General features: G+C 41.5%; 1 protein-coding gene across 3 annotated transcripts in view; it reads right to left on the bottom strand.

Annotated features, from left to right (window-relative positions):
- SH3GL3 (SH3 domain containing GRB2 like 3, endophilin A3) overlaps nt 1-11,363 on the bottom strand; it is a 73,091-nt gene extending 61,728 nt beyond the window's left edge. For 2 of the 3 annotated variants that reach the window (XM_050966668.1, XM_050966667.1), the window contains exon 1: nt 11,142-11,363. Coding sequence is in view for 1 of the 3 variants with exons in the window: in XM_050966667.1 (XP_050822624.1) it covers nt 11,142-11,186 (45 nt within the window). In the remaining 2 variants the exon portion in view is untranslated. Of the gene's footprint in view, nt 1-7,204; nt 7,280-11,141 lie in introns of those variants that run through there. The other variant, XM_050966671.1, reaches the window with a different exon arrangement.
- Nucleotides 11,364-12,426: the final 1,063 nt, after the last annotated feature.

The following is a 12,426-nucleotide window of genomic DNA, read 5'->3' as shown; positions in this document are numbered from 1 at the left end:
GGAAGGGATTTACTGAGTGGTGGACTGTACCTTTCTATGCAGACCCAAATCCCATTTAAGTCAGAAGGCAGTATTTTTTAACTTAAGGGCACTGGATCTGGAGTAAAGACACAAGAAATCTAATACTGACTTTGCCACTGACATGTCATATGACCTTGAACAAGTCACTTCACTGCCATGTACCTTAATTTTCCCATCTGTAAAATGGGAACAATGATACTCCCTTCCTTTATAAAGCACTTCGAAATCTATGGAAGGAAAGGGCTAGATAAGAACTAAATATCACTACTATTATTAAGCATTGCTTATATTAGAGTCATTAAGCTTCCACAAAGAGAAGAGGAAAATTTCTCCTTCCTTTTGGCTATAAATCTCTAATATAAACATGCACACAAAGATCACGGGAACTGTCATTCATGGAAAAAAAACCCTAAATTTCATATAAGGTCATAGCCTCCATACTTAGTCACAGTTATACTCTCTTCCTAACTAGATTAAGGTCACTACAGTGATGGCTCTTTTGTACGTTTCATTAGGTAAAATGTAAAAAAATATACTTTAATTAGTGTAGTTCAGAAGAGACTCAAAGCCCTGTTCTTTGGAAAGGCAGCATGCAAGGCCAAGTTATTTTTGTTTCACTTACGCTGCTGTTGATAATTGAGATACTTTAAGAAATTAAAGGATATATGCTCACATCAATGCGTATGAGTAACTGATATTAACTTTAGCAAAAACGTGTATGATGATGAGAACAGGGCTACATAGTGTAGACTCAACAGTCCACTTTCTAATAGGGCCTGTTAAAAGTGTTTTTAAAAAATTGTATCTTGTGCCCTTTATCTCCCAATTTTCTAAATGTTAAACTATAAGGGAACTCCAGAAGTAGCTTCATTTCTGTGGTGTGTGTGAATGAGATCCATTTATAGTAAGAATGGTACAGAATATGGACTTATACTGTCCTAATATACAAACATGGAAGTGGTATTAACAGAAGAACAATTTTAACAACACAATTACAAATCAAGGCAGCAATTTTGTTACAAAAGGAGTGACGAAGTTTTCTAACTTTTCAGGTTTCTTATGTGTTTATATGAATGTTACAGAGGGGCCTGATTCATGGAACGCACAATAAGCAGATGGAATATATATTTCAACTCATTCTTCACTTTAGTTTTGTTTTTAAATTGCAACTCTGTCATACCCTTGAACACACAGGGATCTCCCATTTATGTCAACAGGAATGGTGCATATAGACTGAGGCAGTGAGGAGCAGATTCTTACCTTGCTTACACTGTTAGTATGCGTATGTACCAATAAAAGAAACTACACTGAGTCACTGAAGATTTACCCCAGTGTAACTAAAAGCGGACTCTGTCATTCTGTGTTTAAAATACGGCTTCTGGGCTAAATTCCGCATTGGTGTAACTGATAAGAGAATTTGGCCACCTTTAACAAATAAGTAAGATTTAAGACAATATATTCAAGTAGCATTTAGGTAGTGATGCAAACTAATAAAGACAAGGACATTTAAAAGTGATACTTTTACTGTGCTTAACTTGTCTACTTGTCCTTAGTATTGCAGGTTCTCAAGAGAACATACTGTAATATATCACACACTATGTTTTGCAATGACTCAGACAATAATAATGAGTTAAGAACGGAGTGTCAGCTTCAGCCTGGAGTTCATTATGCTTGCGTGACACGCTCCAATAAAGCAAGACAATTTTAAAAGGATACACAACTTAAGGAAGACAGTTCCAGATCTGACTCTATTACAAAACAAATTTTCTCTACTGTAATGACTTTCTGAGACTAGTTTTTAAACACACACCTGCAAGCCCTCAAAATTGCAGGCTGTGTCAATATTAGATTCTCAGCTCCCACACTTGGTGACCCACCTACTGCAAGCCTTAAAAGTTCCATTTCTAGAAATCGTAAATGCATGTTTATATACTACCATCTTCTGCTAGTTCATGACCCATGAGGGGGCTGAAATGGTCACAACTGCTTCTCTTGGAGACATGCCCTTATGTGCGGGTTTCCTGGCATGAGGCTAGCACCCCTAATTTTAGAGAGCAGGGAGTTTTTAGAAATTGTCTAGTCTGAAAAGAGACATTTGAAAACTGGGAATAAGCTTGCACAGACATCAAATACTATAATCATTTGCATTTCTAAAGCCCCTTCCATCTGGGGATCACAATGCATTTTACATGTTTGAGTAAGAAAGCCCCACAATATTCCAGGGCAACTGATATTACCATCACCAGTTTACAAGTGTAGAAATTGAAACACAGAGAACTTCAGCAACATGTCCTCTATTACAGAGGTAGTACGTGGCAATGCTGGGAATAGATTCCAGACTGGTTTTCACTTCTGTGATCAACCACAAGTTCATCCTTCTTTCCTTGTCCATCTTTACTATAGCCCTTATATTGTGCCCTCATTGTGAGTGTTATTGATGTTTAAAAGTTTTACATCCATTTCCTGCTGTGCAAATGAATGCCTTAAAGATTAGGGAGGCTTCTCTTCCTCCCTCACTGTCCTGCCACCATAGACATACAAACCTGGCAAACATTTTGCTAACATGCTGGCTGCACAGACTAGCTAAACATTTTTATGACAGGTGCAAGTAATTCTGTCTTGCTCAGGACTCATCCCATAGTATTTCAGTGTCTCAATGGTTAACAGATTTATCCTCACATCCTCACTACCTGTGTAGTAGGGAAGTACCATCCCTGTTTTACAGATGGGAGAGATACAGGTTGATTACATCATTTGCTCAATGTTACATAGGAAATCTGTCACAGAGCTGGGAACTAAACCCATATCCTTCTTTGACAGGATACCAAGACTTTTGGAGAGGTCAAATATGAAGCAGTAGATGTGATATTTCGACTTTAGTAAAGCTTGTGATACTGTCTCACATGATCCTCTCATAAACAAACAACGGAAATATAGCCTCAGACAAACCTGCTATATAAAGTGGGTTCACAAATGGTTTGAAAACTGTACCAGAGAGTAGTTATCAATAGTTCATAGTCAAGCCGGAAGGGCATATTCAAATGGCGTCCCACATGGATTTGTCTTGGGTCTGGTTCTATTCAATATCTTCATAAATAATTTGGGTAGTGGCACAGAGAGTACATTTATAAAGTTTGTGGATGACACCAGACTGAGAAGGGTTGCCAGCACTTTGGACAACAGGATTAGAATTCAAAATGATCTTGACAAACTGGAGAAACAGTCTAAAATAAATAGGATGAAATTCAACAAGAACAAATGCAAAGTACTACACTTACGAAGGAATAATTAATTGCACAAACACAAAATGGGAAATGACTGCTTAGGAATGAGTACTGCAGAAAAAGATCTGGGGGTTATAGTGGATCACAAACTAAATTAGAGTCAGCAATATAATATGTTGCAAAACAAGCAAATACCATTCTGGGATGTACTAGCAGAAGTGTTGTAAGCAAGACAAGAGAAATAATTCTTCCACACTACTCAGCACTGATAAGGCTTCAACTGGAGTACTGTATCCATTTCTGGGCACCATGCTTCAGGAACAATGTGGACAAATTGGAGGGCAAAAAAATGAATCAAGGTCTAGAAGTTCATGACTTACAAGGAGTGATTGAAAAAATTGGGTTTGTATAGAAGAGAAGACTGGGGGCCAGAGGCTGGAATGATAACAGTCTTCAAGTATTTAAAAGGTTGTTATAAAGGAGAGGGTGATAAATTGTTCTCCTTAACCATTGAGAACAGGACAAGAAGTAATGGGCTTATATTGCAGTCAGGGAGATTTACGTTAGACATCAGGAAAATCTTCCTAACTGTAAGGGTAGTTAAAGAGAAACAAGTTACCTAGGGAGGTTGTGGAATCCCTTGCAGTTTTAAGGAGCAGGTTCAACAAACACCTGTCAGCGATGGTCTAGCTCAGTGTTTCCCAAACTTGGGATGCCACTTGCGTAGGGAAAGCCCCTGGCGGGCCTGGCCAGTTTATCTGCCCCATCCGCAGGTCCGGCCGATCATGGTTCACTGCTCCAGGCCAATGGGAGCTGCTGGAAGTGGCACAGGTCGAGGGACGTACTGGTCGCCACTTCCAGCAGCTCCCATTGGCCTGGAGCAGCGAACCACGGCCAGTGAGAGCCGCGATCGGCCAGGCCTGCGGACGGGGCAGGTAAACAAACCAGCCTAGCCCAGCCCACCAGGGGCTTTCCCTACACAAGCAGTGTCCCAAGTTTGGGAAACACTGTACTATGTGATACGAGTTGCGGTCATTTGGCACAATTATAAGTGTTGTTCAGTCAAAACAAGTTTCTCTCTCAATTTCAATAGTGAGACTTGGGGTTTCTTTCACATATATTATTTGCCTCTTTTTGGTTTATCCAGGTACTACATTCTCTGCTTCTGCTAATCTTTATAAACTCTTATTAGGAAATACAAGGTGGGGGAGGTAATATCTTTTACTGAACCAACTTCTGTTGGTGAAAGAGACAAGCTTTTTAGCTTACACAGAGATCTTCAAGTCTGGGAAATGTATTCAGAGCGTCACAGCTAAATACAAAGTGGACATTGGGTAATGCGCAAGAAAGATTTATTTACTTAAGACTTTATGTATGCAGTGTTGTAGATGTATTGGTCACAGGATATTAGATACAAGGTGGGTGAGATATCCGTTATTTTATTCCTTTTGCTTAGCGTCATTTAACCCTGAGTGCTCCAAATGCTTTGATACTGTAACTCTCTGCCTGGGACGTTCACAGATAGCACCAAGTATGCAAGTCACACCCTGAGTGTCTATGTATAACTGCAGCAACTCTGACCCCAGAAGCCTGCCAGCAAAACATCAGTCACACTCCCTAGTCTCTACCAGTCTTAGCTACTTGCAGGGTGACCTCAACACACTCCCAGTTCCAAATTTTCCCAAAAACAGTGCACTCTGTAGTGTTCAGCCCTCTCCTAGACACTACAGAGAAATAAGATGATTTGTTGGTTCCTCTAAAGCAGGGGTGGGCAAACTACAGCCCGGGCTGCATCCAACCCTATAGACATTTTAATCCGGCCTTCGAGCTCCTACCAGAGAGTGGGGTCTGGGGCTTGCCCTGCTCCAGCACTCCAGCTGGGGAGTGGGGTCAGGGGCTTGCCCCACTCCGTGCGGCTCCTGGAAGCAGAAGCATGTCCCCCCTCCAGCTCCTATGTGTAGGGGCAACCAGGGGGCTCCGCATGCTGCCCCTACCCCAAGCGCTGCCCCTGCAGCTCCCATTGGCCAGGAACCAGGAAGCAAAAGGAATAAGTACGCTTATTAAGTTTGCGGACGATACCAAACTGGGAGGGATTGCAACTGCTTTGGAGGACAGGGTCAAAATTCAAAATGATCTGGACAAATTGGAGAAATGGTCTGAGGTAAACAGGATGAAGTTCAATAAAGATAAATGCAAAGTGCTCCACCTAGGAAGGAACAATCAGTTTCACACATACAGAATGGGAAGAGACTGTCTAGGAAGGAGTATGGCAGAAAGAGATCTAGGGGTCATAGTAGACCACAAGCTTAATATGAGTCAACAGTGTGATACTGTTGCAAAAAAAGCAAACGTGATTCTGGGATGCATTAACAGGTGTGTTGTAAACAAGACACGAGAAGTCATTCTTCCGCTTTACTCTGCGCTGGTTAGGCCTCAACTGGAGTATTGTGTCCAGTTCTGGGCACCGCATTTCAAGAAAGATGGAGAAATTGGAGAGGGTCCAGAGAAGAGCAACAAGAATGATTAAAGGTCTTGAGAACATAACCTATGAAGGAAGGCTGAAGGAATTGGGTTTGTTTAGTTTGGAAAAGAGAAGACTGAGAGGGGACATGATAGCAGTTTTCAGGTATCTAAAAGGGTGTCATCAGGAGGAGGGAGAAAACTTGTTCACCTTAGCCTCCAATGATAGAACAAGAAGCAATGGGCTTAAACTGCAGCAAGGGAGATTTAGGTTGGACATTAGGAAAAAGTTCCTAACTGTCAGGGTAGTTAAACACTGGAATAGATTGCCTAGGGAAGTTGTGGAATCTCCATCTCTGGAGATATTTAAGAGTAGGTTAGATAAATGTCTATTAGGGATGGTCTAGACAGTATTTGGTCCTGCCATGAGGGCAGAGGACTGGACTCGATGACCTCTCGAGGTCCCTTCCAGTCCTAGAGTCTATGAGTCTATTGACAACCTATGTCAGCCCTGATTTAAATAACGATATAACAGGTGGGAGTGTTACATGCAGGCTAATATCGTCCACCTTTGAGATATGCACATTAAAGAAAGAGGGGGGAAAAGACATACAGAGACACATTCTTCCATAAGAAAGTAACTAAGGTCTTGATTCTGATCATACTTACATTAGAGTTACTCCTGATTTAGTCCACTTACATCAGTGTAATCAAAACAATGTCAAAGAGATCAGCCTCTGGTGTGAAAGCAGGCATTGGTGACAGTGAACAGTACAATCAATTCAAGGAGGCCTTCAAAAATATTTGCTATAGATCCATTACTTAGAGAGACTTCTGTGTCATTAAGGGCATATAAAGAGTAAAGGTCACAGGTGAATATTTGCTTTTATGTTGTTAGTTAAATCATCGTTAGTCTTTGAGTATCAATCATTAGCAGCAGTTCTCTGTGAGAAACACAGAGATATTATCTTTCAGAAGCCAATGCAAGGAATATACTTGATAACTGTTTAAGCAGAGCTGTTTGAGTAGGCTGTAAATACAGAAGATGTTGTTGCATAAGCACTTCTGCACTAACCACAGGTTTTATACTTATAGTATATTTTTAAGAAAGCCAAAAATGTATTGAGAGTTCAACTGAAAGCTCCCTGAGTCAGATACTATGGCATGAATTCTCAAAGGAAAACAAGAGCATGAGGCACTCAGCTCTCACTGAGTAGTGCCCAGCTCCTTTGAAAATACCAGCTCATGTCTCCTTATATTCAGGTACTCGACCTTACAGAGTTTTGGAGCTCAATAAGTAATAATAGCTCCTAAGTGTTACGGTGCATGATGCGCCATCTCTGTTTATAGCTTTATTAAAAAACAGAAACATCTCTCTAAAAACATTCCTAGCTTACACCTGAAAATGAAATCTAACCACTACTTGGGTTACCACACACATGTAACTCTGATATGAAAGAGGATTACAAAAGCAGTACAAAAAAGTAAGACAAACTTACTGTGGCAAAATGTTTTTGAGTTAAAAAACAGGAAACAGAAGCTACAACAATGGTGGCAACAGATGGCAGACAACTATTGATCAAAAGGAAAGTTCTCTGTAAGTTGCTTTTTAAAAAAAAATTCAATCTGGAAATATATCAATAAACAGGAGAAAACCTGTGTTGTACATGAGGCCCATAACAGAATTAATCAGGTCTCAGAAATGTCCTGCCCTCAGAGTCAGTGATCGACCAGTGAGAGTTATTTTGATGTTCCAGTGCTTCTATCTTGTGCATCATTGGTTAAGTGTCTTATCAGTCAGAAGAGGTACATGGGAAATAAGAATGCTCCTGGCTCCAGTTTGCTTGCATAGTCTGTATTTAAATTCAGCCTAAATAACATATATAATAAAGTGGCTGTTGCCTTCCTAGTTTTATTCAAGACTTTTAACTCTTCCACTACCAACCCCAAAAAGCTATAATGTATTTAAGGCCAAATTCTAACTTTACTTACACCACCTGAAATCAGAACGAAGTCAATGAGCTTGCACAGGATATAAGGTGGGGCTAGAAGCTGAAATAGGCAAAAGTACAATTAATATAGCAGTGAAGAGCTGAGTTCATGTAGTAAATAAAAGACATTCTTATGGCTTTCTATCACTAACCATCAAAAATTACTACCCGACAGTGGGGCTGATGAAATAAGGGTCATTGTGGACTTGCACTTCTAAAGGAGGGGGGAAAATACAAATAGGGCAAAACTTCAGGAAACAAACATTTATCATGAACTCAAAAATACAATTAACAAATCCCCAAGCAAGAGGATCTTTTAGTACCTTGACCAAAGAAGTACGATCATGTCATCCTTAACTTTCTATTAACTCCTTTAAAGCAGTAAAAACTGGCCACTTTTATTTAGGACCTTTAAAACAAAACAAAAACAAAATTTACTTGATCACAAGTTTTGACAAACTACATTCACGTGTTTTAAGTCAGATCCATGTTATTCAAATAGTCAATTCAAATGTTTGTGGTGTATAAGACATGTTGTAATTATATTTTTCCTGAAATTCAGAACTTGGAAGTAAAATTAATGGACAAGAAGCTTGTCAAAAGGTGATGTAAAACTGCAACACAGAAAGAAAATGAAAAAGCACTCTCTTTTTATAGAATGCTCTGAAGTCTTCTCTGGTCCCACAAGCAGTTCAATGACAAATTCTGTAAGTTATATTTATGATAAATGGAGATGTATACTAATGAAATTCCAGGTTCAAGAGACTGGAACAGAGCATTTTGGATTATTCCAGCTGAACAGAATATCATACCTGTTGAAACAGGATTAAAAATCTCTTGCAACATAAAATGCCTAAGAAATGCCAAGATCTCAGTATTTTCAACTTGATTAATGCATTTGGTAAGTGTAGACTCTGATCTGACTTGCTTCTTTCTTTAGATTTCTTGTCTTCAAGTTCTGTCAGTCTTTAAATGTTCTCATTTCTTTATCACATGCCTGGCATGATCCTCATTCCCCTCCAGTATTTCCTTCTCCTCCTCTGGGAAATTTGCCCGTTTCTGTCATCTGCCCCCATCCTCCTTTGGGAATACTGAGGCAAAGAATTAATTTCATTTTCCACCCCCCAAGCAATGCCTACCTCTTCTGTCAACAGTTATCTTTGACATCTCTTATTCATTCCATATTCAGAGAGATACTTATGCCTCCTTCAATGATCTCTTATTCTTTATGCACTTACAGATAAAAAGTCCTTCTAAGCAATATTCCTTTCATACTCCACATTTGCTCATCTTGTAATATTTATAAGTACACTCTCTAAATTTAATTCTATCATAGTATTTCCAGTTAGCATGACCTTCTTATTTCCCTGGCTTATTTTTTGCTCTCCTTGTTTGTCTGCTATAAATTAGTTTAAAGTATGTGTGTGTGTGGGGAGGATGGATTGGTGAGGGTGAGTCATATTAGTTAGATAGCACATAAATTTTGACCATACATAAACTCCTAATTTCTCTTGTGTGTTTCACATCTACTACTTTACCCTGTTCCATTTCACCCAATACTAGCAGCTGAATTCTTCCAAGATATATTCTAAAACAACTGCCTTGGATTTTTTTCAAGCATTTTCGAGAACACAATGCAATATGTCTTCCTCACTCCCAGCCCACCTTGGAATTTCAGCTACATTGGTGCTTTTACTTAAGAATCATCTCGGTCATTTTACTTCATACTGCACCACAGAATGAATGGGAGTTTTGTCTTGACCGCAACAGGAGCAAGATGAAGCTCTGGGTCATGATGTGCTTTTTAAAATTTCCTGGTTATATGCTGTACTAAATACAGAAAGCAGTGCAGTATCACATCTCACAACATTTCTATTAGTTTGTTCTAGACATACAACACTTTGGTTTCTCTTGGCTCATTATCTCCCAGAGGATTGGGTAGATTGCAACACACTCTCACTAGCAATTTCTACACTATATGTTGCTTTTGTTGTGGTTACAACTCTAACTTCCTCAGTGATGAGGTTTTTGTTCTCTGTATTATGAAGGCACCATATTGAAGGTTGTATCATTTATCATCATAAGAGATCTTGCACTCAAGGTGCACAACAAGCCCAAACTATCTGCAAGTTGCCCCCTGCAACTTTATCTAGGGATCTCCACATTTTGTCATGGACATGATGAGAGTTGAGCAAAGCCCAAAGATTCGTAACACTGTTTCATCCAAACATTAGTCAGATACCTTGAAAATACATTATTGCAAGGAAAGATAAGAATATGACTCCCTTCCAAACGTTTTTGATGTGTGTGCATTGTTCACAAAGCATCATAGATACTAGAAATAAAGACAACAAAAAGACAGCCAGGCAATCAGGCAGTGAACCCTCATTTTCTCCATTCACAAGAACAATCAAAGCCTAACTAGACTCAACAGGTTACAGCTGATTTTAATGTTACCATTATCAGTAATAATAGCTAACAGAATTGCATAGCTCTTGGGGCTTAGAACAAACAAACAATCTAACCTACACAGGTGTCTGACACTCAGCGTCTTCATTGAACAGATTTCTATACACTTCAGCTGTAGAGAATGGCTGCTGAAACTATCAGCAAAAATACGTTCTTTTCATGTCAGCTCATGATATACTCCAATCAATTCACCTGCTACCAAAGAGGGTTTCATATCCCCAAGAAAATCAGCAAAAGTATGTAAGAGAGTCACATGACAAAGGGGGTAGAAAATAGGAGAGGAAAGGATCATGGTAAAAGATGAAGGGAGGAGAAGTGGTAATTCCTTGGAAGCTGAGAGTGGTGAAGTCCCTTAGAAATGGATGATAGCATGTGGTACCTAGAAAAGGGAGAACTCCTTGGAGAGTTTGGTAACCCTATAAGACAAGAGGGTGACATCCCAGAATGGAAGAGTAAAACCAGGAGAGCAACAGGGTAGGCCCCCAGCTGGGCTAGTAAAGGGGAAATTTGTGGAGGGATACGATGTAACTAATAGCTTGGATGAGAGAGACCTGTGTACAGTACCTAGCACATCCTTGATTGTTTTGTGGCACTGCCCCAATTAATTAACATTAATAATAGCATGGGGGGGAATAATGTCTCTGAAATGACAGATCCAAGGGGGTCATCCTCCTGGAAGAGATTGGGTGAATAAAGGGATACATCCCGGGGTACAAAGGGGTAATAAGAGTAGTTTGACAACTCTCTTCCTGGAAGGGGAGGGATTGGAGGTAACACCCCAGGTGAGTGGGTAACCACCCCCAGCAGGGGAGGGTTTAAATGTAACCCTGTATGGGAGGGGGTAAGCCTGCTAGCTGGACAGAGAAGGTGAGCGGAAACCCCTGAGTGAGAGGGGGGTAATTCCCAGCAGGGGCAACCCTTGAATGCTAGTCATGGGGGGCACTGCCATTCCCGCCCCAGGCACCGCTTCTCTTACCTGGCTGGCCTTGTGGAACTGCTTCTTCAGCCCCGCCACCGACATCCTGTGCCCGCGGCGCCCCCTCCCGCCTCCGGGCTCAGCAGCCGCTCCTAGGAGCCTGCACCGCAGCGAACAATAGGCGGCTCCTAGCGCTGCCCAGGCCCAGCGCCCAGCCAGTCCCTTCCCGGCTGCTAGGATCAGCCCGGCCGCCGGCACACAGCGCTCCGGAACCCCGCGCGGGTGGAAACATCGCCTTCCAAACGGGTTCCACAGCTGCCAGCCCATTGGTCCCCGGCGAGGTCTATGCAAATAAGAGAGCCACTGCCGTCTGCCGATTGGGGGATCAGATGACGCCCACGCTACAGTGTTGCATGGAGACGGTAGAAGGAGGGAGCGAAGAGGTTCCAGCCACTCGGGGAGGGAGGGAGCGAGCGAGCGTTGAGTCGGCCGGAGAGGTCCTTGCCAGGCTGCTACCCGCCCGAGAACACACACGAGAACCTCTGAATGCAGGCAGGGGCATCATTCCCACGCTGTACACTTCGCCAAGCACCTGGAGCCGCCTATCCCTTTATCCATCTGGCTGTTTAACTCCCTAACCAGTTTCCTTTTCAGTCTCTCAGCCTCTCTGTCAAATCTTTCCTTTGCTCACCTCATCTCTAGCCAATAACTCTGTCCAGTCAATCTCATGCACTCTCCCACATCTTATTTATTGTAGCATCTAGGAGTCCCAGTCGTGGACCAGGACCCCAGTGTGCTAGGCTCTGTACAAACACAGAACAAAAAGTCCCTGTGCCAAAGCCTTTAAAATCTAAGTATAAGACAAGAGACTGCAGGTGGGGACAGAAAAACAGTTGGGGGACTTTTTAGAGCGCTGGGAGAGCTCCCTCCCTGCGCTGTGCTGTGACTACTGAAGCCACATTAATGCGCTGCCACGGCAGCGCTTTAATGTTGCCAGTGTAGACAAACCTTAAGTATTCTCTAGAACAGTGGTTCTCAAACTTCTGTACTGATGACCCCTTTCACATAGTAAGCCTCTGAGTGTGACCTCCCTCCACCTTATAAATCAAAACCACTTTTTTTATATATATTTGATACCATTATAAATGCTGGAGGCAAAGCAGGATTTGGAGTGGAGGCTGACAGCTCATGACCCCCCATGTAATAACCTCATGACCCCCTGAGGGGTTCCAACCCCTAGTTTGAGAACCCCTGATCTAGAATATACCTCACAGGTGTTTCTCCAACCTGCTCTTAAAAATCTCCAATGATGGAGATTCTACAACCTCCCTAGGCAATTTATTCC

The sequence above is a fragment of the Gopherus flavomarginatus genome, chromosome 9 (assembly GCF_025201925.1).
Source record: "Gopherus flavomarginatus isolate rGopFla2 chromosome 9, rGopFla2.mat.asm, whole genome shotgun sequence".
NCBI classification, from domain to species: domain Eukaryota; kingdom Metazoa; phylum Chordata; order Testudines; family Testudinidae; genus Gopherus; species Gopherus flavomarginatus.
This window is presented reverse-complemented; position numbering and strand designations above follow the sequence as displayed.